Source organism: Vitis vinifera, chromosome 11 (assembly GCF_030704535.1).
Source record: "Vitis vinifera cultivar Pinot Noir 40024 chromosome 11, ASM3070453v1".
In the NCBI taxonomy this organism is placed as follows: Eukaryota; Viridiplantae; Streptophyta; class Magnoliopsida; order Vitales; family Vitaceae; genus Vitis; species Vitis vinifera.
This window is the reverse complement of record NC_081815.1, coordinates 12,481,634-12,508,818: the sequence shown is the minus strand read 5'-3', so window position 1 is coordinate 12,508,818 and position 27,185 is coordinate 12,481,634. Positions and strand designations below refer to the sequence as shown.

The window sequence follows — 27,185 nt, the reverse complement described above, 5'->3', positions numbered from 1 at the left end:
ATTAAGTCATGATTCTCACTAACAAATAAGTAGTTGGGATTTGGAATAAATAAATTGTTAAGGGTCATTTTTGAAATTAAAGGTTATTTTTATAATAAAATAATAAAGACATTTTTATCAAAAATAAGACAAAAAAAGGACAAAAAGTTAAATTTAAAAAATTGGATTGTTACCTACCCTCTCAATCAAATAGCCCAAAGTTCAGAATGTATGCCGCTTACATGGACCAAAATACCAAAATGGCAATGCAACCCATGAAATTCTCATTTGTTTGTGACATCACCCAATCCATTAACCTCTTTTATGCTGTTTTTATTATAGGGCAGCAGTCAACATTGGATTTTCCACAAAAATTAGCTGCCTGTTGAGGGTAGAGCAATGACATATATTTATATAGTGACATCCTATGTAAAAATCAATCTTAAAAGAGTGCTAATGTTTTGCATTTTGTGACCTGTAATCTTACAACCCAACACCTTTTTGACCGTTAGAACCAACACATTTTCCCCTCTTTTTTTGCACCAACAATGACGGTTACTGTTACTGGGCCTCATCCATTGGCTCGTTGTCATTACAAGAAGTTTGAGATCTTGAATCCTTATCATCTTGTCCCGATTGTGATGCTTTGCAAACTGTATCTTCAAGTGCCTCTAGAAATGAGAGAACAGTGAACTTGTCTGCATGGAAAAAGGGAAAAATTATTTCTTTTAAAACAAAAAAATCTAGCCACCAAGTCTATAAACTAATGAAACAATAACTAAATAAAAGAAGAAATCTTTCACAGCGAGGTTAAATTCATTGCCAGGATTTAAGTTTTTAAAGCTATACGAACTACTTACATTTACTTGGATCAATTCCAAACTGAGACAAATCTATCTGCCCTGTTCGAAGTACCTATTTATTAACAAAGGGGAAACACTAAATCTCATAAGATCCAAAACAATCTAATTAACGGTAATGGAAGAAAATGGGAGAGAGGGGGGGATCAAATCACTCACATAAGTAAATGAATCTACTTGTTGGCGAAAAGGTGGGCTCTGCAGCAACTCCAATAAATCCTCTGGATTCCATTGACCCTGCCCCACACACAGAAGAAAAGAAAGGACAGGGAAAGGAAGAGAAAATTATCTCCAACAGTGACATAAGACTAAAGGATTTGAAACAAAAAACAATGAAAAAGCAAATTGCAATACCTCAGGTAAGTAAGAGGCTAAACGTTGTTCCATTGGTAATGTCTCAATCAATGGCAGTATCAAATCAGGCTTTAAAATATCTGCTAATCCCAAACCTAGAACAATAAAACAGAATCAGATAATTTTGTTTAACACATTATAAATGCATAGCTAGAATCAGATAATTTCATTGAATGTGCTATGGAAAATCCAGAAGTGATCTGATAAAAAAAAAAGTCAGAAATAAAGTAACCAACATACCACATAAGTCCTTGTGTTCTTTGACAGGACCCTACTAAACTAAATGGCTGTACATATGATCTACATCCAAGTTTTTATGGGCTCTTTGGCAGATCAAAATTGGTTTCCAGGAAATAATTGCTGGTCATATTTTCAGGGGTACTCTGAAAACCAGAGGATACAGGGAAATTTTGGCCAATATGCCATTTTGGAAAAGCCCACTAACATATTGCTAACAAGATCACACAGAGAGAAGATGAGGATTATACATGAATTTTACATCCAAACTCTTATGGATTCTTTGGCAGATCTAAATTGGTTTCCAGAAAATAATTGATCTGATTATCTTTTAATAAGGTCACAAAGAAAGAGAAGAAGATAAAACTAGAATAAGAAGAGAATATGAAGCACCCAAGCTTTTATGGACTCTTTTGACTGCTCCAAATCAATATGAACTCTTTTACTACAAGGTTTCCCAACTATTTTGCATATCCAAATCAATTTCCAGGAAAAGACCACCAACATCTAATTTGAGAATTTTTTAAATGGGGGAAAAATTATGAAACTGATCAATAGAATTTTTTTTCTTTGATCATAAACAAACATATTCATTGCATTGAATGATAAATAGAAGGACATAGAAGCGTTCAAGATGTACGATAGTTGATCAAAAAGTAGAAAAATAATACCCTTCCACAAAAAGAACTATAAATCTGCATAGACTAAAGGCAGAAAAGCACTCTAAACTCTGGAAAAAAAAAAACAAATACTCCATGCACTCAAGGAGGAAAAAAATTCTCCAAAAGAAGAAACTAAGTGAGTTGCTCCTTGCTTAGCTAATAGGTTTGCATCTTTGATTAACTAAGGGACCAAAGAGAAGAAGCATCCCACCTCACAACCAATTATATATAATTTTCCAACATCAAACTTCCATGAACCTCTCCTATTAGACATCAAGAAATAACAAGAACGATGAGATGTTGGATCAAAAGTTCTAATGTTTATTCCCAAGGATCCTCTTAGCATGAGTGGGGGGGTGTACATAAAGGAAGGCTCAATGCCTTTGATTGATTTTGTTGATTGGTTAGGATCTTGTTGAGTGTTAGAAAGAGAGAGAGAGTCGATTTTGGTGTTCTCTCTTGCGTGGCTTTGCCTTTTTGTGCCCGTAATATGTCCTGTGTACTCTAATGTACTCCCTTTTACCATATATATATATATCTTGTTTTGGTTATCAGAAAAACAAAAAGTTGGATAGATACAAAGCTTTGTCCTACACCAAGCCCTCCAATAATGCTAGTATTTTCATGCTAATGGCTGAACTCACTCCAGCATGTTTAATGTAAGCCTTCTGTTTTGTACCCAAATGATCTTTAATTGTACCTCCTAGCCTAAAGAACACCGATTAAAATTTTAACTCTATTGAACCTACTGGAGAAGGTAACCAATCAAGCATAATCTACACATGTATGAGTAACAAACATTTTTCCAATCTAACAATATTAGGTTCAAGGCAACCTACAAAAGCATAAACAGTGACGAAAGAGAATCGGTAAACCACATCCCAATTAGCCTCCACCAGTCTCCATCTTTCCTCAAAGATTTTAGCATTTCTCTCAAGTCTCAAAAACCATATCAAAGACAAGATAGCCATTAACCAAAGAACTCCACGGTTGAGCAAACTATCAAAGCCCCTAAAAGAAATTAACATATCTACTATGACCATAGGAGCACCAATCAATCTTGGCAAGACTAAACAATTTGTGCCAACATCTTAGTACTAAAGGGCAATGAAAAAAAAAAGATGATCAACCAACTAATTCAACACTCTACAAGCACATAACATGCAAACCCAGTTTGAGAGCTTTGTAAAGTCTTCACACCTGTAGCATATCACTGATATTAACCTTCTTATTAACCACAAACCATGTAAAAACCTCAACCATAGATGGAGCTTTTGAATTCTAAATGCACTTGGCACAACAAAAATGAGTCAAGGTTGGAGAAACTGTAAGAACTCTAAAAGAATGAGTCCTGAAGGTATCAGTGACCAAACTGTCGCATCTAGGAAGGTAGGTGAACTTACACATGTAATAAGGAGGAAAGGTCCTTAACTCCTCATTTTCTAAATTGAAAAGGTTTCGATGGATATTGAAATTCCATGATTAAGGGGTAGAGGAACTAGAACAGAAGAAATAGAAAAATCTTTAGTTATCTGAACCCTAAATAAATTTGGAAACTGAAGCTTAAAAAGGTCAATCACCTAACTATGCATCCTTCCAAAGACAAACTTTTGTACCATCGGGAGTAGAGGAAAAAAGTAGAATTAGAGAAATCAAATAAAACGTGAGTAATATCCTTCCAAGGGCAATGATGTGACCACCTAACCCCAATGTTAGAATCCCAACCATTAGAATGTGTCCCGAAAACACTTAAGATGACCTTATGCTATAAAGTATAAAAATTCTTAGGAAAACTCCACAACAATTTTTCCCTAGAAGGACTCTATTCCTTGAGGAGATCATACCTAACCCCAAAACTCCATCTCTTTTCTGTTTACACATATTCACCCACAAAGTGGTTTCTCCTACCCTCCCCAAATCCTACAATCTATCAATCCTAAAGGCAACTTTTACCCAAAAGGGAAATATTTGAATATAAAAGATAAATAAGATCGCCCAAGGGCATTCCACTTCCCAAGGACAATTAAGTTGTAATGACCCACACCCAACCATATAGATATTGTCTGTTTTGGACCTGAAGGGGTCCTCACGACTTTAAAACGCGTCTACATTGGATATGGGAGAAAGTTCTTGGTGCTATACGAGTATAGACTCCTCTTAACCCTATCGATGCGTTTTAAAGCCGTAAGAGCTCATTTAGGCCTAGAGTGGACAATATTTATATAGTTCAGTGCGGGTTGTTACAAATAGTATTGAAGTTGATCTTCAACCTTGGTGTGAGTGTTTGTTTGGCCCCGTATGAGGTGTTTGTTTGTTTTGTCTCGTTGGGGATGTTTGTCTGTTTGACCCCGTAATTCTGTGGGACACAACAAGGATGTTGTGTTTTCAAGGGGATTTGTTTGTGACATCCCACATTGGATAGGGGGGAAGTTTCTGGTTGTAACAACCCACACCCAACTGTATAGATATTGTCCGCTTTGAACCTAGAGTGGACAATATCAACAAGGTTAGGTGCATGTTGTTACAAATTGTATCAAAGCCAATCTCGAACTCCGATATGGGGGTTTGTTTGAACTCTTCGGGTGTTTGTTTCTTTGGGTCCACAATCCCATGGGACACGATGAGGATGTTGTGTTTACATGGGTGTGGGTTGTTTGTGATGTCCTACATAGGATAGGAGAGAAAGTTCCTAACGTTATATATGTATGGGTTCATCTTAACCTTGTAGATGCGTTTTAAAGTCGTGAGGATCCTTTTAGGTCTGAAACGGACAATATCAATATGGTTGGGTGTGAGTCGCTACATAAGCTTTCTTCCAACCATCCAACAAGAAATTCTATATAACATTGAGTCCCAAACCCCACCCCAATCGCCACCTCCCAAATAGAGACCTAAGTCAAGGACATTAGAGACTACATTATATAAAAATTTGATCATCCTTTTATATGCCTCAATTAAGGGGGATTGAGCTTGAGGTCCCTCTCTTCCTAGGTGTGTTGAGGGCATAATGCCTTCTAAGTATTGTCCCACACTTTTTAGGTCTCATGACACATCTTTATGTTAATATAAGCTTGCAGCCTTATCAATTATTTGCTTCATGACATTTCTTCACTGCTTCATAACATGAATCACTAGGTGGGATAATGCTCTCTTCACACATGGAGCATATAAGTTGAAAATGTGCCTTCACTGGATTTATGATATGATGCCTAAAGTTGGAGATGAACATTAAATGATACGTTCCTAAGCAGTCTGATATACCAGAACAAGAGGCCACTGATATTGATGAGGCATATAAAGCCCTATGCAGGATGCTCAAAGACTGAAGTTCCTACCCACCATGATTGAGCCACCTAACAAAAAGCCTCAATCCTTACACCCTAAACCCCTAACAATAAATCACAAACAATATTGCCCTAAACACAGGAACTATCCCAGTCCCATTTTCAATAATTAGGAAAAAAAGCCCAAAAAATGTAGTCCCAATCAAATTGAATTTTCAATTTGGACTGAAAAGGCAATACCTACATTGGCATTTTAGTAGCATTTCTAGTTTCTCTAAAAAGATACCCAGAATGCTACTCCAAGTAGTGATGGCCTATAACTTAAAAAAGGCACTCCTCTCAGTAATGCTTTTAGATTTTGTAAAGAATTCCAAAAATGATACTAGGAGATACTTTAAAATTGAGAACAGTACTCCCCACTAGCATTTTGTACCACATCCAAAAAATTCGTAAAGGGTGATGTGGTGCCTGCCATGTCATCCCTTCTCTCCAAGGTACCACAGATGTAGTAGATAGGACTTTTAATTAGAGCATCCTGCATATGGCTTATTATGCACATTAATAGCAAAATGGGTCACAACTCCCAGACAGCCCTTGGAATATACAGTCCAAAAACATTGCATGTAAGGTGAATGTGTCAACAACTGTACTGAAACGAGTGAAATCATTACCTTCATCTGGATCTCCAGCACCATCTGCAACATGAACAATCACATAACAGAAGAGTCAAAACTCAGAAATTCAGTTATTATTATTCTTTTTTTTTTTTTTGATAGGTACTCAGAAATTCAGTTATGAACATAATGTAAAAACTATTTCTTCTGAGAACAGAATCGAGAATTGATACCTGCAGGTTCAATGTTACTTAAAATTCTTTGCAGATCCGCCAATTTTACTGGTCCAGATAAAGAGGTTACATCACTTGTCACTTCTGCACCAAGGCTGGGGCCAACTAAATTTCCAGCTCTGGAAATCAAAGAATAAAGATCACATTAGAGTAACCTCCAGTGAACATCCAATGATATTTTAAAAGAATGAAATAATTTCATTCTCAACATATGAACATAGCAGTATGCCTGAGTCCAAACATAAAGATTACAGATATTAAATATAATACAAGCATACATCAACATGCAGAAACTTTGATCAGACAACCTAATGCATTTCATCAGTGAGTCTAGAGGTCTACCTTGATGAAATATCATCCTCAACCATGTCTTCAGAAATTTGTACTGGGCCTGACACATCCTGCTCTTCTTCACCGAGGAATTCTACTTGACAGAAAATAAACAGAGTTTCAAATTTGATGGAAAAATGTATGACCATTTAGCTTTTGGCTGTGCATCCAAAGAGGATAGAATCCATTGAGATATTTTGCAGTTAAAACCAAACCACAAAGTCTAGTAATAGAAAATAACACACCACAAATCAGGCTAAGCTTTGACCAGATTTTGCAGAGCACACTAGCAAGAAAGACAAGATTTTTATTTCTTTTTTATTCAGAGAAGTTAGGTTTATTTTGGATATTGAAATTATTGTACTGGGAGTATTTCACTTAATTTAATTAGCAATGAATGAGACGTTAATATTTCAGTAATTATGTAGCAAGAAAGTTAGTTTCAGCTAATCAAAATAGCTATTTTGTCACACACAAAATCAGTGTCTTGGTTTTGTTTTCTCCTTTTCTCTTTTCCTGTGAAGTGTGATGCTAAGTCCCACTTAGTCAGCCTTCTCTGTGTGATTTGTCTAGGTAAAGCAATGAAAGATCAACAGCCAGAATTTTGCAGCAGCAAATGTCCCAATTTGTATTAACTCAAGTTGATACAAGATGCAAAATTGCTTACTGCACACCTTGCCTATCACAAGACAAGTCCCCTGTTGTATGCATATCAGGTTATTACATCAGCATATATATGCATCCCAGGTACAGCCCTATACCATTAATTGTCCATTTAAATTAGACAACCAGACTCTAACAATTGTCCTTGTCAGTTAAGGGAAGTTGGGCAGTTACTTAAACCACCTGAACTGCCCAACCATTAAACCACCATCCTTATGCCTCTTGTGTCTTGCATCCAAATGATTTCTGATGGTGTGTTGCCTACACATTTCTGGGTCTGCCTTCAGCCAACCAGCATATTGGTTCCCAACAGTTACCTTGCATGTGGCTACTTTCCACCTGTATATGCACTACCAAAGATAACCTTCCCCAGTGTACCATCAACATGGTCTTAGTGTGCCACCAACATTGTTCTGCATGCCTTAGCAGTGGATGTCATGCCCAACCCCATGACTGATGCACCATGGAACTGTGCCCATGACCTTTGTCCGGCTGTCCACTGCACTGTGCCCATGGTGCAAGCCTTTTGCAATGTTGCCACAACATTGTCTGATTTTTGAGGGCCATCTTGCCAGCCACCGACAAATCTCAACCAAATCAAGCCTCAACATGGGCTGTGCGCATGGCCTATGATAACTGATGCACGTGGCATGGTGGGTATATGCATGCTCACCAAGTGTTAAACAACTAAGGGTGTTTTGAAGGCTTAGGGTACCGCCATACATGGTTTTAACAGGTGCACCTAGCTGAAATGCAGTGCGACACAAAGCTCCTGTGCATCACCTCACTCCAGGTGCAGCCAGTTAAAGGTGGTGCTGCCTAGGCATGAAAGGCATGCACCTTTGGCCAAGTGCAAGGCTCTTGAAGAGGCCAACTTCTGCATTTTTTTCCTCCCAGAACAGTATAAATGACATTGTTTTGACCCCAGTTCTTTTTTCTTTTCTTTTTTTTTTAAACAAAAATCCCCAAACATTGCGTTTTGTTGGTTAACAAAAAAAAAAAATCAGATTAGGGCTGGAACTCGACTGAGAGAGTCAAAGGCCAAAGAGGAGGAGAATAAGAAGAGGAGACGTGCCTTTCTCAGTTTCTTTGACAGCCCCTTGGTATTTTTCTCTATTTCTTGTTCCTTTTCTTTTCTAACCCCTTCTATTTGGTTCTCATTTGATTTTTATTTTTTATTTTTATAGAAATAAATATTGGTATGACGACTCTAATTGATAGAAAAAAGAATACTATGGTATAATATCTGCTCCCATCCTAGCAGTTTACTGCTCAACTAACAGTAACTTGAACCATTGGATGCTAGCCAAACCGGCAAATATTACATTCCCTGTTTCTACATTTTGTTGAGCCCTTTTTCACTCTTCAATGTTTAGATTTCAGAGCAACAAACAAAATAGTGAGGGGCCGTTGGATTTAAGTAGTGAAACTTATTTAGTTACTTTTTTATGCTATACTATGTAATATTCCTATAATCCTATCTTATGTAATATTAGATATACAACTTACTTTTCAATTTTTTTTTCTTAATTGTAATTCTTTTATTCTAGTATAAATAATTTGTTTCCAAGGACAAATACTCAACGTCAAGTTCAAGTGCAAGTGGAAGGATAAATCCCAGATGGAAATATGTCTATTTGCCAAATGAAAAAGACTTGAAACTCTTATATGCATTTTTTTGTGACAAATTAACAGAAGGCATACATACACACAAACATCTTATCAATGGATATAAATGCTAAAAAGTGTACAAAACGTCCAGAACATGTTAGAGAAGAAATAGAAGATTATATGAGTGCAAAAAAGAATAAAAAAGAACAAAATAACATGGAGAACCAAAATGTGAATGAAGATTTGTTTGGTTTTCAAGATGAAGATTTTGATGAGATTAAGAATAGAATGGCTTTCGTGTGTACTGTGCTATGCCTTCCCTTCAGCGCTTTTGACATATATTCTCTATTGCTTATTAAAAAAAAACATAGTAGAATAGGTGTCACTAATATTTCTAGTGGAGGTAGTAACTAAAGGGGAAGTAGTGGTAGGACAATGCAATTTTCATTAAAAAGATCCAGAGAAAAAGGTTCCATGGATTATTTTCTTCACTCTTAATATAGAGGTGGTTGTTCAAAATTGGAAGAGCAGAAAGAAGCAAGAGAAAGAGCTTGTATGCTTATCACAAGGTGGATGTGTAAGGCCCATAGCCTGGTATTCCATTTAATGCAATCACTCATCTGGGTTTTCAACTACTAATTGAGGCTATTGATCAATACGATGTGGGTATGAAGGGACTAAATCTTCATGAGGTAAGAGTTAATAACCTCTAGAAAAAATTGACTCTTACAAAGGATTTGATGAACAATCGTATGGTGGAATGGAAAAAAATGGATGTTCAATTATGTTGGATGGATGTTGGTGAACTTTTTGGCTAATTGTTCAAAGGGAACAATGTTTATGAAATCTATTGATGCTTCTTTGATGATTAAGACAAGAAAAAATGTTTGAATTACTTGACAAATGGATGGAACAATTTAGTGAAGAAAATATGATTCAAGTTATAACAGATGATGACTCAAGTTATATGATGACAGGTAAGAAATACTACTTGAATTTTTTATCTTATTTTTTCAAATCTAAATTATTTATCTTAGAACTTATATGAATTCAAGCCATCTCTTTTTTATTCTCTCGACCGCATTCTAAATACCTCAAATCCACATTTTTTTTACTCAACCTTCTCTTCCAATATCTTACGCTCACATTTTTTTGGGTCTTCCAAAGCAATTAGAAGAGATTAAAAAGAAATTGAAAATAAAATTGTTTTCTTAAACTTGTAATATTTTGTGTTTGTTTAACTCGAGAAAAATGAACTCCTTACACTTAATTAATTCCTTCACTCAAGTTATGAAATTCATTCTTTCTTTTATAAAAGACTCTAGTGGAGAAGAACACATGCATCTCTCTTTTTATAGAGAATAATCACTGTTATAGGGAATAATGTTTGATATTGAAAATAAGCATGAACTCATTGGATTACAATTGTAAATTAATTATGCTTGATTTGAGTCTATCCCTCAAATTAAAAAAATAAATAAAAAGAAAGAAATTAGCTAATTTTATCTTTATGACATTTCAATTCTTAAACCATTGTAAAAATGGCCTAGCTCAAGTGGTAAAGGGTTGGGTGGGTTTATGGGAGGTTCTAGATTCAAGTCCCAATAGGGACAAAAAAGAAAAATTACCTATAAAAAAATGCAATAGATAAAAGAAGTTTATCTAATTTTATTTGTATGGTATTTCAATTCTTTTAAACCAATTGTAAAAAAGGCAATGGATAAAAGAATCCAATCTTAAGAATATGCTTAAAAGCACATATGGATTGGTAAAAACAAATCGTAAGGAGAAAAAGAATACCAAGCAATAAGGGACTGAAATTTACAGTCTTATCAAATCAAAGAAATTGGTTAGAATAAGAAAATAGCATTGAACTACTCTTCCCTTGGATTCAAGTTAGGGGTCGGCATGTATATATAAAAAAACATTCAATGCACTTGATTGATTTTGTAGATTAGGCGGGAGCTGACTAAGAGGGAACAGTTTTTTGTGTTTTCTCTATGACATAGCCTTTTGATACCCATTGTGTACGTCCTGCGTATCTTAGTGTATAGTTTTTTTTTTTTTTTGGTCTTTAAAATTTATCGCTTACTTATAAAAAAAAAATAGCAACTTTGGTAGATTTGTAAAACTGAATCAATTCCAAATACCTAAGGGTCGATTGATGTGGTAGTTCACTGAGTTGCATAACTGTGAATCGCCTTCAGCCTTTGGCTCCTGAAACCAAGTCAGAAAATAATATGTTAGAATCTCAAAAATGTATACCACATTATCTGCTAGAGAAATTAATGGAAAACATGATCAAAAAACCTAACCTGCATCCAAAAGAAAAACTTCCTATTGTCGGTGTTGAACTTTAAAATGTAAATCCTTCCAGATGCTTGATTGACCTAAATAAACCATGAAAAATCACAATGAAGATCTTATAAACATAAAAATACATACCAAATTTGAAAAGCTGAACAATTTAAAATGATCAGATACCTTCTCAAAAACTGCTTCATCAGGAAAAACAATCTGGTCCTATGGTACATTGAGTCAAGGAGCACTACAATTTTTTTGCCATAGAATGAACAGCTACAATAATAACTTGAACAGTTATGAAAATAATAGTAATAACAGATGATAAGGTGGAAGAAGTACATTGTGAAAGCAAGTGATCTTGGTCAAGGTCCAATCTAGATTGTGAAATTCGAGAAAAAAAAATGCAGTGACAATTTTAACTGCAACATGAGTCAATGAAGTTAATGTCAAGATAGTCAATGACTGTCCATGGGTGAAAAGAACAAATTGCTTTCACCATCGCATAGAAAACTGAACACCACCCAATAAATTTCTGACTCCTGCATTTTTAAACCCTTTTGCAAAACTACATTGAAAATGGTTGGAGCCCCATAATATAAAGAGTTTTACACAAGAAAAACTCATGCAACTTCAACTCTAAATGGGAAAATAATATCCCAAGCCACTATACTTCAACCCACCAACATCCAACAGTCCTAAACCACAGACAACCATTTAACACAAGACAAAAATCATTTGGAATCACCTACACACCACACACATACAAATTCATGTGGAATCAACTACACATGGGAAAAAAAAAGTCCCATGCTGCAGTACCTTCACCCATCAACACTCCTACCCCACCTCCAACACAGGCACATACAAAATCATATGGAATCACTACACCTAGGGAAAAAAATATCCCAAGCCGCTGTACCTCAACCTTCCTAGCCACACACAAACAGAGCAGCTGAATCACAAGAACCACATTGTAACAGCCAAAAAATTGTGATAAAATTCAACCCAAAGTATCACATTCTCTTGGATTATCAAGCTAGAATGATGAAGAAAAAGGAGATGAAAAGGATCCTCTTTTTAATAGGAAATAAGATATTAGCTACCATTGAAAGAGGAGCAAAATTTCTCTCTTCTTAGTGTCCCATCTTTGTTTTATTTATTTATTTATTTATTTTTCCTCAACATGTGAACAACACAACTACTGCAGTCAAATCCCTGTCCCTTGTGTGGCTTCAAAAATAGCTCGCCCTCCATATGGAGGCCTAAGAGAGCCCTCAATGTGCTCAACCCACAATTTGATATGAGGATCATCAAAGGCAAATTAACATGGTCTACTATTGTTTAATTTGGGGTTAAATACCTACTGCAACCCTAGAGGAAATGCCCATATGCACACAATATTAAATCAAATACAGAAGTGCCAACAAGGAAATGGAACTTGAAGGAGGAGGTCCCCCTAACAAACTCCTTGAACAAAGAGGTTCCTCAAATAATAGACGCCAATAAGCCTCTAAAAGATCATTTTACTCAAAACAGATTTTTTTGATAAGTAAGAAATTGTATTAAAAAAAGCGCAAGAGTATACAAGGAGTATACAAGTAAAACAAGCAAAAAGGAGAAAAGAGGGTACAAAAAAATACCCACTCCCTATCCCAATGCCCAACCACTCTATGAAATCAATCAAATGTGTATATCCTCCACCTATATACACCCTAACCCACATAGAGAAATTGTTTAGGAATAAACTTTTTAGCCTTTGATCCAACAATTCCTCACTATAAAAAAATCTCCTATTTCTTTCATTCAAAAGTGTCCAGAAAATGCAAGTAGAGGCTGCTCTCCAAGCCTTAATGCGCCTTTTCTCAATAAAAGTCACATTCCACCCTAGGAGGGTTTCCTTATCTGTCTTACAAATAACCCACCGAATACCAAAAATGGAAAACACTAGCTGCCATAATAATCTCGCCTTGACACAATGAAGAAGGAAATGATCTATGATCTCCAACTTCACTTTGCATAAAGCATATCTGTTGACCAAGGTCCACCCCCTTCTTTGAAGCCGATCCAAAGTCAAAACCTTTCCCCAACAAGCCTCCTAAGTGAAGAAACTCACCTTTGAAGGAATCCAAGGGTTCTACACTATTTTTAAAGGGAAAGGGGTTGTACCAGCAGCCTCTAACACAAAATAAAGCCCCTTAACAAAGAAGACCCCTTTGTTCCCACCCTTCCAAACCACTCTATCCACTTGTTCCCTTTTCAATGAATGTCCTTGAAGTGAAGAAAGAAAGCTCCATGGCACCTAACTCCCAATCATTTAGGTTCCTAACAAAACGGAAATTCCAATTGCCACCTTCTCCTCTATGCTCCCATAAATTAGCTACCCAAGCTTCTTTGGAATCAAATAAGGCAAACAAGGATGAAAAAATCTCACATAAAGGTTCCTCACTACACCACCTATCTTTCCAAAACTTTACCCTCCTCCTGTTATCCACCGCAAAGGAAGTCATAGACTTAAAAAGCTCCCAATGCTTCTCAATCTCTTTCCATACCCTAACACCAAAGGAATCTTTCACCACTCCTGACCTCCATCCCCCCTTCCTCCTCTCCAAACTTTCCCTTTATGATTTTCTTCCATAAAGAATCCCCTTCACTTGCAAAACGCCAACATCATTTACAAAGGAGAGCCTTGTTGAACAACAAAAGAGACAGAACCCCAAGTCCTCCTTTTGACTTAACCTTACAAATAGTTGACAACTTGACTAGATGTACTTTCTTCTCTAAAGCCCCTCCTTTCCATAAAAAAATCCCTCTGAATCTTCTCCAATCTCAATTTTACCAATCTAGGGATAGTGAACAAGGACATAAAATAGATTTGCAAGCTAGCTAGAGTGCTTTGAAGTAAAGTGAGTCTTTCCCCTTTTGGAAGGTAGTGTTTCTTCCATAACGAAAGCCTCCTTTGAAAATGTTCTTCCACATCGTCCCATACTACCATAGAGTTATGAGAGGCCCCCAAGGGCAGCCCTAGGTAAGAAGAGGGCAGCTTTCCCACCTTACAACCAATTTCATAAGCCAACTCTTCCAACAGGTCCACCTTCCCTACTGGGATCACCTCATTCTTCTCTAAATTAATTTTCAGCCCTGACATGGCTTCGAATCACATAAGCAACCAACACAAGTGGGTAACTTGCTCTTGAGAGGCCTTGCAAAAAATAATAGTATCATCCGCAAAAAGGAGATGAGAGATTTCCTCTCCATCACCCCCCTCTTCCCCCAATCATAAATCCTGAAATGAAACCACCCTCTTGAGCTTTCAAAAGCAAGTAGGGAGAAATTGGGTCCGCTTGTCTCAAACCCCTAGAGTTTTGAAAAAAACCAGACAGGGTTCCATTTATTAGAATAGAAAAGCTTGAAGAAGAAATACACCACTTTATCCATTTGTGCCCAAACTCCATTTTAGCAAGGATTGCTACCAAGAAATCCCAATTTACATGGTCCTAAACCTTTTCCATGTCAAGCTTGCATATTAAACCATTGCCTTTCTTCTTTAGCACTGAATCAATTGCCTCATTTGTTATCAACACTGCATCCAAAATTTGTCTTCCCTCTACAAAGGCATTTTGAAAGCCAGAAATCACCCTTCCCATTACTTTCTTTTGCCTATTGGCTAATACTTTTGTCATCCACTTATAGAGACTCCCCACCAAACTTATCGGCCTAAAATCCTTGAGGCTAGCAACCCCTTTCTTCTTCGGAATCAGAACCAGAAAGGTCGTATTGAGGCTTCAAACAAATCTGCCATGTTCATGGAACTCATTAAAAAAATTCAGCACATCGAATTTCACAAATTCGCAACTAAAATGCCAAAAAGCCATTGAAAAGCCATCCAAGCCTAGAGCTTTGCCGCCATTTAATTCCAACAGTGCTCCTAGCACCTCTTCCTCTAAGAAAATCCCCTCTAAACTCCTCACCTCCTCTTCTTCCAATGCCTTAAATGATAACCCTTCAATACTAGGCCTCTAGCCCCCTTCCTCAGAGAAAAAAGATTTAAAAGGCCCTACTACTCCCTCTTTCAGCTCCCTGTCACCTGTAAGCCATTCCCCATTCACTTTAACCTTGACAATGAAATTTTTCCTTCTGTGAGCATTAACCATCTTATGAAAAAACTTAGAGTTTCTATCCCCTTCCTTTAGCCATATTTCTCTTGATTTTTGTCTCCAAGAAACTTCTTCTATTAGAGCACATTTTTTAAATTCCTCCTTTGCAAAATTTCTTGCTTCTGCCTCAATTGAAGATAAAACTCCTTCCCTTTCCTTCACATCCGAGAAACCTATCTGCTTAAAAGCCTCCTTCCTTACCAAGACATCACCAAACACCTCTTGATTCCATTTTTTCAGAAGCACCTTTAGGGCTTTATGCTTTGAGGCCAAAATAAAACTAGCAGAGCTTGAGAATTCCATCCCCACCCACCAACCTTTGAGTAGATAAAAAAAACCTTCCTTTTTTAACCACATGTTCTCAAACCTAAAAGGAGTTGGGCCATTCTTCTCCTTCCAACACAATAGGGGAGTGAATTGAAATAGGTTTAGGCAACACCCCTCTGAATCATCCCATTGAAATAGCTCTCCCACGCCTCAAACACAAGGAACCAATCCAGTCTTGATTTTGAACTATTGTTTTAACCTCCACACCAAGTAAAGGAGCCCCCTGCTAGTGGAAGGTCTCTTAATTCTAATTCATTGATAACCTCAAAAAACCTCCTTATTTGCACATTCAACCTTGAGCCACTAGTACGTTTGACAAGAAATCTTACTACATTGAAGTCCCCTCTTACACACCACAGATCATTCCATAGCTCCCTGATCGCCCCCAACTCTTCCCAAAAACCCTTTCTATCCTTCCCGGAATAGGGTTCATACACCCCTGACACCCACATAAAATCATCCTCACAGTTCCTAAACTTGCAAGAGATAGAAAATTCTCCCACTTCCAAATCCAACAACTAACACTTTAAAATCCCAAAACACCAAGATCCCCCTTGTAGCACCATTCGCATTGACTGAAACCCACTTTAAGCAACTCCCCACACTTAGACTTCTAACCAGATTCCTCGTCATAGTTTGAACCTTTGTTTCTTGTAGACAAACCAACTCTGCTCTCTGGGACCTAATCACTAATTTAATTAACTTCCTCTTCTCAGCATCATTTACCCCTCTCACGTTCCAAGAAAGAATTTTAATAATCATTGACAAACTGACTCTGCAACCCGTCTTTTCTTCCCCCTTCCTTCTCTTTTAGAAATATTAACATCATAGCTAATAGAGTTTTCCAGCTTCTTAAGTTCCCTCTCGAACTTCAAAGCCGTAAAAAACTTTCTTCCTTTACCATACTCCCTTATCTTCACCTCTCTCCTCCGCTTCATCTTTTTCATTAGCTTCAAAATTTCCTCTTCAAAACCAAGGAGGAAAATATCGAGATATATTGGCGATATATCATGTATCGGGAGGGGTCGACACGATATTTCATGGAGAAAAATCGGAGAGGAGATATTTCCATAAATATCACCAAAATATCGGCGATATATCGGTTCGGAGAGATATATCGGAGATTTTTTCAAAAAATCGCCTCTGGTGACAAAATATCAGCGATATATCGAAGATATATCACTGATTTTTTGGTGATATTTCCCCTCCTTCATGCAACGTGATCTGATGGACCAGATCACCCCCGTGTTGATCCGACGGCCTAGATGTGATTCCAATGGTAATATGGCGATCCAACGGCCCGATTGCTCCCAGTTTTTTATCCAACGGCCAAAATTGATTTTCAACGGTAAATTAATATTCCAAAAGCTATTTTGGCCCAAATTTCTTCTATAAATAACCCAAATTTCATCTATGTCATCCATTTTTGCTTTCATTTTTCATTTGCTCTCTCATTACTCCAATTTTTATTAAGGTTGCTCAATTATTTAATTATTTTAAGGTATATTTGTTTTAAATTATAATTAATTTTGTTTGCAATTGTAATTAATTCATGTATTTTCAATTAATTAGTATGTTTGCAATATGGATGATTTAATGCTATTTTTACATTCAATTGTAATTAATTTTTATATTTTTATTGAATTAACTTAGGTTAATTTGATTATTTAATTATAAATTGATATGTTTATTTTAGATGATTATTTGTGATTTATTTTCACATTTAGAATTAAATTAAACTAGTTAACTTAGCTAAATTATTTAATTAATTTAATTAACATGAACTAGTATATTTTGAATATGAAATATGTTTATTTAATGAATTTAATGTGTACAAATTATTGATATTTAATGAAATGAAATATTTTATGTGATTTTATAATGAGAACAATTACAAAATTAACATTTCTTATAGATCAACATGATGTAATTACATATAATATCGCAAATTATATCATATATATATCAAATTTTTCAATAAAACAACTTTAAAATGTCAATTATACTTCTAATTATATTATTATGAGGTTTTTCTTGCATTTCCACAAGTTTTTAACAATTTTAAGTCTACCGATATTTTTTTCCAGAATATCCGCCGATATATCTCTGATATATCCGTAAAATCGAAGTACCGATATATCCGTGATTACCGATATTTTCATCCTTGTTCAAAACCCAGTCTGCATGCCCAGACAATTGTTAAAAGCCGACAGAGAGCTTTTGCTCCAGTCACCAACCTTACCTCTCCCCTCCGGCAAAAGTTCAACTACAAGAGAGGCCCCATCCTCTTCACCATTTTTGTTTTCCGCCAAAACCACACAAAGAGGTTCATCTCCAAACCTTCAGCCTCACGAAAACTCTCTGAAGACCCAACAGCCCTTGATCTTCCAATCCCACAATCGGTCAACAACCCAACCTTAGATTGAGAAGGAGAAGAAGAAGAGTCCCTTAAACCCAAAAGAGAACCAAGGCCAAAGGAAGTACCTAGAAATCTCGACACTTCTTCTAGCAAAGCAACATCAGCTAGAGCAACCATCGAACCCGTTTGCTCTTCTTTCTCACTTAAGGCAAAGCCAAAGCACCAATCCTTTAACCCTAGAGAATCCCTTTTTTAAGTGGGATCTTCCACACAACCCACAAGCTGCCCCACGATTGGCCCATAAAATTGCCTTTTGTTTGGTCCATAAGAAGGGAGAAAAGGCCCAACAACAACTTGGCCACCCCCTTCTAATTCCCGACCCACTTCAGCCAAACTTGGCCCAAAATCAAATGACCCATGCGAGCCCACCACCGAAGGCCCACAACTTTGAATCCCATGGGCTAAGTTGAAGACTGTGCACAACTCTAACTTTTCCTTTTTAGAGAAATGTCCTCTCTCTCTCAAACCTTCACAGTTTGACACCTACATTGAAGAGAATACTAAGACAGCTTTATCACTCAACATCCCCTCTCCCACGTGGGACCTGAGACATGCTCCCCCAACCACTTCAGCCCTAACCTCACAGCCACCACTGCTCTTGCCAAAATTCCCCTACACTAGCCAAGGGAAGAATTCCCACCATAGCTGAATCACATAACAGTAACATCCCACCCTTATTTGAACTAAGCTCGGTCTTGAATTCTCATTCAGTCTAACACACACCCAAGCCCACTGTTTGTTGCAAAGGAAAGTCGTGTCTTCATCTACTACAATGAAGGCTACACAACTATCTCCAAGCTTTTTAAACAACTTTTTGCACCACAAGTGTAGAGGAAGACCTACCAATCTCACCCATCCCTCTTTGACAATTCCTCCTTTCCTTAAGCAACCTGCCTCAGGATTCCACCTCTGCAACTCCACAATTTTATCTTCAATTTTCCTTGGACCCCTTGACAAAATAGCAGTCAAATCCTCTTCATTCTCGAACTCAAAACAACAGAAAGATACTCCCAAGACAGAAATTCTAACCTTCTTCTTTATGTTCCCACCTTTTGTCAACCCATTTCCTTAACTCAGGCACCCAAGGTTCCAAGTTAGACACTCCTTCCAACTTCCCCACCAAACAAAGGTTCCAAGGAGCTTCTCTCTCCAGCACTCCCATCTCATCTAACTGAACCTATACTTTATCACCCAGAATTATTTGGGCACTTGCGACCTTCTCCACATACAAACCAATCTTCAGAGGGAGCCCTTTATTACCTTCCGTCAACCCCTTCTCCTCCTCAAAACCAGAATGCTCCACATGGGCTGAGAAGCTCCTTACCCCAACAAACGAAGCTTACTTGCCAGCGTGCCCCATCCCCCTGTCAATCCTTTTCCTTTCGAGAAGACCAGATTGCACCTTTTTCCTTCCACATCACAGACAGACACAAGGATAAACCTCTCCGCCCTATTAGCACACCTCTCAAGCTTATAGGCCCTACCATTTTCCTTCCATACCTTATTGCAAATCAGTGACTCCTCCACTACGGCAAGCCTCTGCACCTTCTAGCAAGCACCTCAAACTTATCTCCCCAAACTTAATCCAACTAGTGCAACCTCTCCTTCTCACTACAATCACCCCCTTCACCTTTCCAAAAACCTCCTCAATGGAAATCTCAAACGACATTGCCTCCACGGTGAACCAGCTTCTTCCTCCTCTCATTCTATCAACCGTTTCTTCCTTTTCTATATTTCAATTAGCTTTACTATCATTTTACTCAAACAGTGAGATGTATCATTAACTCAACCATTAAGTTTTGACTAAAAATACCTTTGGATTAGTGCATCAATAGTGAAATGGACCTTCTCCCATCTACACTCAGCATAATCAATATCACCATCCTTGATAGCACTACAATTCATAGCACTTAGAGACACTGCCAAATAGATATGTGCTGACCTTTTCAGCTCATTAGGATCCACTTCATTGCCCTTCTATTTCCCTAGACACCCCAATACATCTGCTACCAATAGTAATCATCCATAATATGCCATTATGTTAAAAAATCTTCATCTATACAATGGTCTCAATGACAAATTAGGAGCACTTGATAAATATTCTCTGTTCATGCATTTATGGTGTTAAGGCCATCAGAACCTAAACCAGGAATCAAGACAAGCTTTTACAGGCTTTTGACCAGTTATTCGAAAAAGATGAGAAATATGAAGATGCAATTTCCCCCCTGTGGGTCTCTATCTATAATTATTGAAAACACCCAAGAAATTCAAAAACACAACACATTATAGCAAGGCCTTCAAAATAAAAGGTTCCACATGATTCTGACATAGCATCAACCCCATATGAAGATCTCAACCTGTTGACATCATTACCTTCAGCATCATGGCACAAAAAAAAAAAAAAAAGAGCTTTAATCAATGTGTGTGTGTGTGTGTGTGTGTCAAACACCTTGGCTAACACATCAGGACCTGGCATTCAAAACTAGTCTCAATATCAAATAGCTCTAACTACAAGTTGAAAAATATAATTATAACCACAAAAACACTAACATAAGTATGTCTTCCACAGATACATAATGCTGGAGATGAAAAGACAAATTACCAATTAATAAACCAAAGGAATACCAAAAAACCCAATATAATCTCAAAATATAATAATGATATTAAGCTCTATAATATCCTACGTAGGCATGGATCCTATAGAAACAATACATTAGATAAGCCTCAAAAGAAAAAGAGTTGCATCATGGCAACCATACATCACATGCAAGCAGACTAGAAATTAACAATACCAAAGCTTCGTTCTTTCTAGATTGCAAAAAAAAAAAAAATGCACATATAACATAACCACCTGGCGTACTAGAGAAGTTCTCCAGACTGATGTTGGCATAACCAGACTCATCTCAGACCTGAGACAGATATGAGTCTGAATGACATGCAAGCTTATTATTAATCAACTGACAAAGTTCTGACCTAGAAATCAAGCATCTTCAAATTGCTCAGAACCATGACTATGAAACATAATCGAACAGAAAATTATTCTTTCCATAGAGTAGGTAGGGTGGTAACAAGGTGTCCATACCAAGGAAAGAAAATAGTATTACTACAGGTTTAGGTCTTTATGCTCATCCTTGAACTGTCAATGTTCGAGTAAAGATGTACATTTTACAAGCCTCAAGGACCATCAGATACAACTGTGTCTTGATCCAAAAGGTGTACAGTCATTACACAAGATGGCTAAATTACTAGGGCTTTGTAATCCTAGGCCCTCAAACTTATCATGGTGTGTTGTCAAAATTGTTCTTTAAAAGGTTAAGCATTCTGTGAGGGATTCATTCCAACATCGTTGCAGACCTTCCCATCTTCTCTTTCGGCATCTCATGCAAACCTTGAAGGATCAGCAGATTCTGAAATACCAAGTCCTGTATGCAAGCCTTCACAGAAATCATGAGATCTAAACCTCACCCTCATCATACCATTTTATTGCATTGAAAATGTTATATATATCTCAACAAAAATATCTATACCAAAAATAAATTAATATGTTGTATCAAACATAACTAGCTTCACCCGAAAGCCAAAAAATTGACCAAATAGATGTCAGATGACCACCATATGAAGATCACATGGTACATTATGTCAATCCCAACATGGAATCTGAACAACTTTGAACACACCAAGAAATCCATTCTATTCGCAGTCAAATCGAAACTCAACCATAATATGTTTTGCACAAAAAAAAAATGAAACACATTTTTGCATGTGTGAAGGATAAGAAAATGGATTAAAGCTGAGTAATACCATAGTAAAATGGAAAATTTAAAAACTAGGATACATCTTCAAGGACATTGTTGGTTCTATCAAGCCACTGAAAATGGACCAAACCCTCCTCACCCTAAAAGAAACAAGAAGAGGAATTTCACTTAAAAGGTCAGTGAAAAACATTGATTCAAAAAAATAAATTAAAGCAATACCAACATTAAATGTTCATATTGTACTTAAAAATTATCAGAAAAATTGTAACCAAATAGTAACAATAAACTGCCTGCAATTTATTATACCTTTGCAATACGAACAAGTCCTTTACGTGCATCTGGGGTGACTCTTGTTCCCTCAAAAACCATTTTACCTGCACGAAACTCGAGCATAATTTCCTGTCCATAAACATTTGTGAGATAGCAACCATGCAACAACGAAAATAAAAAACAAAAGGCATATGTGTGTATGCATGCATTCGCTATACAGCCAAATAATATTTTTTTAGAACTGGGGCATTTATAATTTGAGAGGGAGACAAAAAGCTGTCAATGATGCAAATAAGCCATGTGTTCATTGTTGTTATAATAATACAAAATAGAGCAATATTTCAAGAGGAGCCAATATGATTCCAATTCTGGTAAGACAGAGTGCCTCATAGCATTCTGCTTGAAACCAGACTTCCATTCATTCAACATGAGGGAAAGGGGCTTGGATTGTCATGATACCATAAGGGTAAAGGAATAATGGCAGTTAGGCTTCTAATTTATACTCACAACAGGAAATTGATCAACAAGCATAATTGTGAACCTTAGCTAAGAAGTACTTCAAGCAAATTTTAAATAGGAAACAAGTGAACATATACAATTTGATCATAACCATATACTTGAATACAAATTACAAACAGGATAATGTTAAGACAGAAATCATTACACCATAAGAATCATCAATAAGCATGAAGTAAAAGGAAAGCAAAGTGTTTCCTGTGCAACGATACAAAGCAGCCTAATCATACCTGCATGACTGGAAAAGTGTCAGCTGATGACGAACCCATGACTTTGCTGCACAATTGCCTTTCGAAATCTCAAAACTACAAAAGGTAGATGCCCGGATGTCATAACTGATAGAAAACAAGAGACGGCCATAAAATACAAATAAGTTGGTGACTCATGCTTGTTATTTGGAGAGAAGAACGGAAGTTCCCATAAAATGTAGGATGTTTCAAGTTGATCGGAAGGGCTTTTACTCCTTCAATAAGGTCAGAATTTACAAGTTGGGCTGAGTACGCAAGAAGGCAGGGGAATCTTGCACGATGGATAGAGTAGAGGTGAGTATGGGAAAGAGAACTGAGTATAAAGTTCAATGAATTGTGTTCCTAAGGGAGATATAGAGGGCCTAAATGAATTTTCTATGTCAGAGGAATGCAGAAAGATGACTTGTTGATCCGAGTCAAGCTGGAGCAAGTGGTGCTACTTAGAACAATTCCTGTGATTATAGGAATGAAAGTTAGCAATGTGTTGCACTGGGTGCTAAAGAGGAATTTAAAGGGTTCAGAAAACTTGTCAGTGCATCTTGCAACAAATTCAAGGATGAAAGTTCATGGTTAGTGGGTATTAGAGATAATTGACACAAGGTGGGGAGCAAAGGGACATAGAAGTCCCAGGAAAGTGAGTGCTGACTCCAGCTCAAGAAAGGCGAGAAAATAGAAGAAATTTTCAGCCTCCATTTGAATATGATTAGAGACCAGGAAAGAGTGGGATGAGCTTTGAGGTAATATTGTGTTTTTTTTTTTGGGAGGGGTGGCAATTTAGTGGTACTTGATGAAGCATAGAAATCTTTCTTTGAATTTAGTGCTTAAATGGGATGTCAGAAAAATGATGGTAAAAACAATTTTAAGCAAACTCTGATAAAATTAAATTAAATTAATTTTTTTTTAGAAAAAAAAAAAAAAAAACTGTTTTAGGAGAATAGAAAAGGTGGTGGTCAGAAGTGCATTGATCTATGTATGGAGAATGTTTGAGGATCATTTTCTTGGTAGTAATTGGGACTGGGTGGTGGCTCTGGTCATATGTAGTGAATACCCAACCACAACAATGTTGGACAAAAAATGTTGCAGGAGATTATACTTGGGTTTATACATACAGATGGACTCAGAATGGACATACATATAGTTTTGAAAAGAGGCAGCAGAAGTACAGTGTACATGGGATAATTCTTTGTGTGTGTGTGTGTGTGTGTGTATGTGTATGTGTATGTGCAAACATTGAGGCTAGCAGAAGGGGAAAGAGGTATTGAGGCTAGCAGAAGGGGAAAGAGGTGGGGGTGGCATCAAAAGAACAGCTTTGAAGAACAGAAGGTTGCAAAGGCCTCCAGGTGGTAGAACAGAGAATATGAAGACAATGGCCATCTTACAAAAATGCTGAGGCTTGAGTAGGTGGGTGTTCACCAAAATGTTCAATTTTGCAAAAATGCTCAATTCATTTTTTTCCAAATGGAAAGTCCAACCAGAGTTTCAATTTCACTTTGCTGCTATGTTTTCTAAAGGGAGGGGCAGACAACATATAAAGACTTCCCTTTTCATCAATCTTTGTATACTTCTTGCTACTAGGTCTGTGCTCTTTTTGTTTTTTGGTTGGATGCCTTTCTCATAAAGTCTTTATTTGCCTATGGAAACCAAGACCACATAAAAGATTCTGATCTATTGGCCTAATCGAGAGTGCTTATGAAGTCTCCATAAATACTGACTAAAAGCCAAAGAAGTGTTGCAGGGATGATGATCTCTAGTAGCAGAGTCCCTTGTAGAGAGAAGGCAAGTGTTAGATGCAGGTTTCATTACCTACAAGTGTGCAAACTCTAGGTTGAAGAATTGATCATCAAGAGTAGTTTATATCTTAAAGAATTAGTGAGCAAAAAAGGCAAACAATCAGAATGTAGTTGATGGCAAAGGCAACAAAATGAGACAATAGCATGAGCTAAAAATCTACCTAATTCAAAAATATAAACACCTTCATTTTCCTAATTATCATTCAACACAAGTAATTCCATTCCATAAATCATCTAATGTATTCAATAACACAATAACAATCATAATCACTTTTCAAAGGCATCAAATATCATATCCCAATTCTCAGATCATCCAACATGGTTCAAAGTCACGGTCTCGGTCATTGACTTGAGAGGTCTTGAGGCACATTGGTCTCAGTGTCTCAAATTGGTATTGGATGATACGCAAGATATATACAATTAAATATACTAAAAAAGTAATAAAATAAAATTTTAAGTTTAGTTGTATTTAATATTATTTAAATCATTAAAAAAGTATGTTTGGTTCATTTTAATATTAAAATGATTTTATTTAATAAACTCATCTTAAATTAAATTAATTATAAAATTTTTAAAATTGTTTATTACCATTAGATTTGTTTTTGACACAAGTAATTGTCAATTTTTTTCAGTAATATGCTAGCTAACAAATATTAATTTATGACCTTTATATAATTGTATTAAAAAAGTTATAAGTAGCTTATATAAAACATAATTAAATTTAATTCTTATAAACTATACCTACATTCTCATATTTCTATTTATCTCTTTATATTTTATACCCATTGTATAAATTCCACTACATTCTTTACCCATTGTATAAACACCCAAATACCCATTGGGTAATCCATAAGAACCCATTAATCCATCATCCAATACTCTTCTTCCTCCCCCATCTCTAACCATAAGAACCCATTACCCAATACCCATTTCTTCTTCCTCCTTGTTCTCTTCTTCTCTTTCAAACCCATTTTTTCTTCCTTTGCAATTGAGTGAATATTGAATAAAACCATCAGCAACCCACTGGAAACCACCTTTCTAGCTCTAATAATCCAGATTCCATTTCAAAATCAAACATTTTCCCTTTCTCCTCGAGTTCCAGGCTGGATCTCCCTTTCTAGTCGACCTAGACCATCTCCGAGTCAAACTCAAATATCAGTTTTGTATCGGGCTTAGCCGAGATAGATACGACTTGGCCGAGTCATACCGGTCTTGGTCGATACTTTAAGCCTTGTCATCCAACCACCAAATTTGTTCACACCAAACATAAATTAAAAAGAAAAAAAAAAAGAGAATTAAAAAACATATATATATATATAGAAAAATAAGAAGAGTCTGGACTTTTTTCTTCCAAAAATTTTCAGCAATAACATTGACAAGTTAAAAGCATTCAAAGAGAAACCCTAGCCCAAGCCCTCTGCTTGGTTTCCAAGAAAATAGAATAATAAAAGAAAACACAATTTTCATTACTGCGTTATCTCCCATCTTTTGCCTTCCCAAAAAAAGGGACAAAAAAGGAGGAAAAAAAAACCGCTAATTAACTAAGCCAAACAATCAGCGCAAGTTTTAATTAAAGTGGAATTTTCTATATTCCCGACCGGTCCCTGGTGAAAACCTTAAAATTCAAAATTTTAATTACCCTTTTTTTTTCTTTCATATTTTCTTGGCATCAAAACTCAATCTATTTTTATAGAAGAAAACATTCTCAAATAGCAAAGACAGCTAATCAAACAAAAATTTCAGTCTGAGCTATAATCAAAACAGCTCTTCAAATAGAAACCCTGGAATTCGAAACTTCGAGCAATAGCACTTCCAAGTTATAAGGCAGAGTGAAATGCGATCCTCGATTTTGGTTACCAAGAAAATGAAGAAAAATAAAAGAAAACCACATTTTGACTCCTATGTTTTCTCTCACTTCCTTTGCTGCCAAAAATCCAAAAAGAAAAAAACAAGAAAAGAGAAAAAGAAAACTCCGTTCATCTAAGCCGAACAGTCATATGAGTTTGAGATAAAGTGCAATCCCTCGATGATGAAAAATTTATGATGGTATCTAACCTAAAGCATTTTCTCAGCATCCAAACGATTGTATCTAAACTCGAAATGGATCGATGGAATTGAGAATAGAGATTAGAGCAGTACCTTGAACTGAGAAATCGACCGAAACGCAGCGTTTGGAGAAGCAATGATCAAATGCTTTTGGCAAACAAACCCTAAAGCGGTGTAGAACGTAGGTTCAATACTGGGCCGGCCCAATTATTCACCTGTGCAACCGCGCCCCTTACCTTTTGGAATCGAAGCAGAAAAATGAGTCTCTCTCTAATATTGGTTTTCTTAAAACTCTTAAGTATTTAATTAGACTAGGAAAACACTTTTTATTTTTTATTTTTAATTTTTAATGTAGAAACCTGCTTGGATCGTATAGAAATATTTAATGTTTGATGTGACTTATTCTACATTTTATATATACTAGGTCAGGTAATAAAATTAATATTATATAATAAAATTCTACATAAAAAATATAATAAAATTAATATTATAATATTTTAATTATTCTATTCTTTAATAAAAATGTTAT

The 27,185-nt window shown here is 36.4% G+C and overlaps 1 protein-coding gene across 3 annotated transcripts; it reads right to left on the bottom strand.

Annotated features, from left to right (window-relative positions):
- Positions 1-287: 287 nt before the first annotated feature.
- LOC100250036 (26S proteasome regulatory subunit RPN13) lies at positions 288-26,964 on the bottom strand. 3 transcript variants are annotated; one of them, XM_002265436.5, is made up of 14 exons: positions 26,750-26,964; positions 22,803-22,877; positions 22,093-22,185; positions 21,867-21,926; positions 11,312-11,350; positions 11,143-11,217; positions 10,978-11,044; positions 6,566-6,647; positions 6,224-6,342; positions 6,048-6,071; positions 1,194-1,288; positions 999-1,076; positions 840-894; positions 288-677 (listed from the first exon to the last, which is right to left on the bottom strand). In XM_002265436.5, the coding sequence occupies exons 2-14, from the start codon at positions 22,839-22,841 to the stop codon at positions 541-543; spliced, it is 963 nt and encodes a 320-aa protein (XP_002265472.1). In that variant the 5' UTR covers positions 22,842-22,877; positions 26,750-26,964; the 3' UTR covers positions 288-540. The 3 variants fall into 3 exon arrangements, with proteins under 3 accessions (XP_002265472.1, XP_059596568.1, XP_019078658.1); XM_059740585.1 differs by having other exon boundaries at positions 22,803-22,907; positions 26,750-26,925; XM_019223113.2 differs by lacking the exon at positions 26,750-26,964 and adding an exon at positions 26,666-26,719.
- Between the last annotated feature and the right edge of the window lie 221 nt (positions 26,965-27,185).

Excerpts from the sequence above, each read along its gene's own strand:
- LOC100250036 (XM_002265436.5), bottom strand. The coding sequence starts at position 22,841 with ATGGGTTCGTCATCAGCTGACACTTTTCCAGTCATGCAG. Across the intron at positions 895-998 it reads AAGTAGATTCATTTACTTAT|GTACTTCGAACAGGGCAGAT; the intron begins GTGAGTGATTTG and ends GTTAATAAATAG. Across the intron at positions 678-839 it reads TGGAATTGATCCAAGTAAAT|ACAAGTTCACTGTTCTCTCA; the intron begins GTAAGTAGTTCG and ends TTTTCCATGCAG.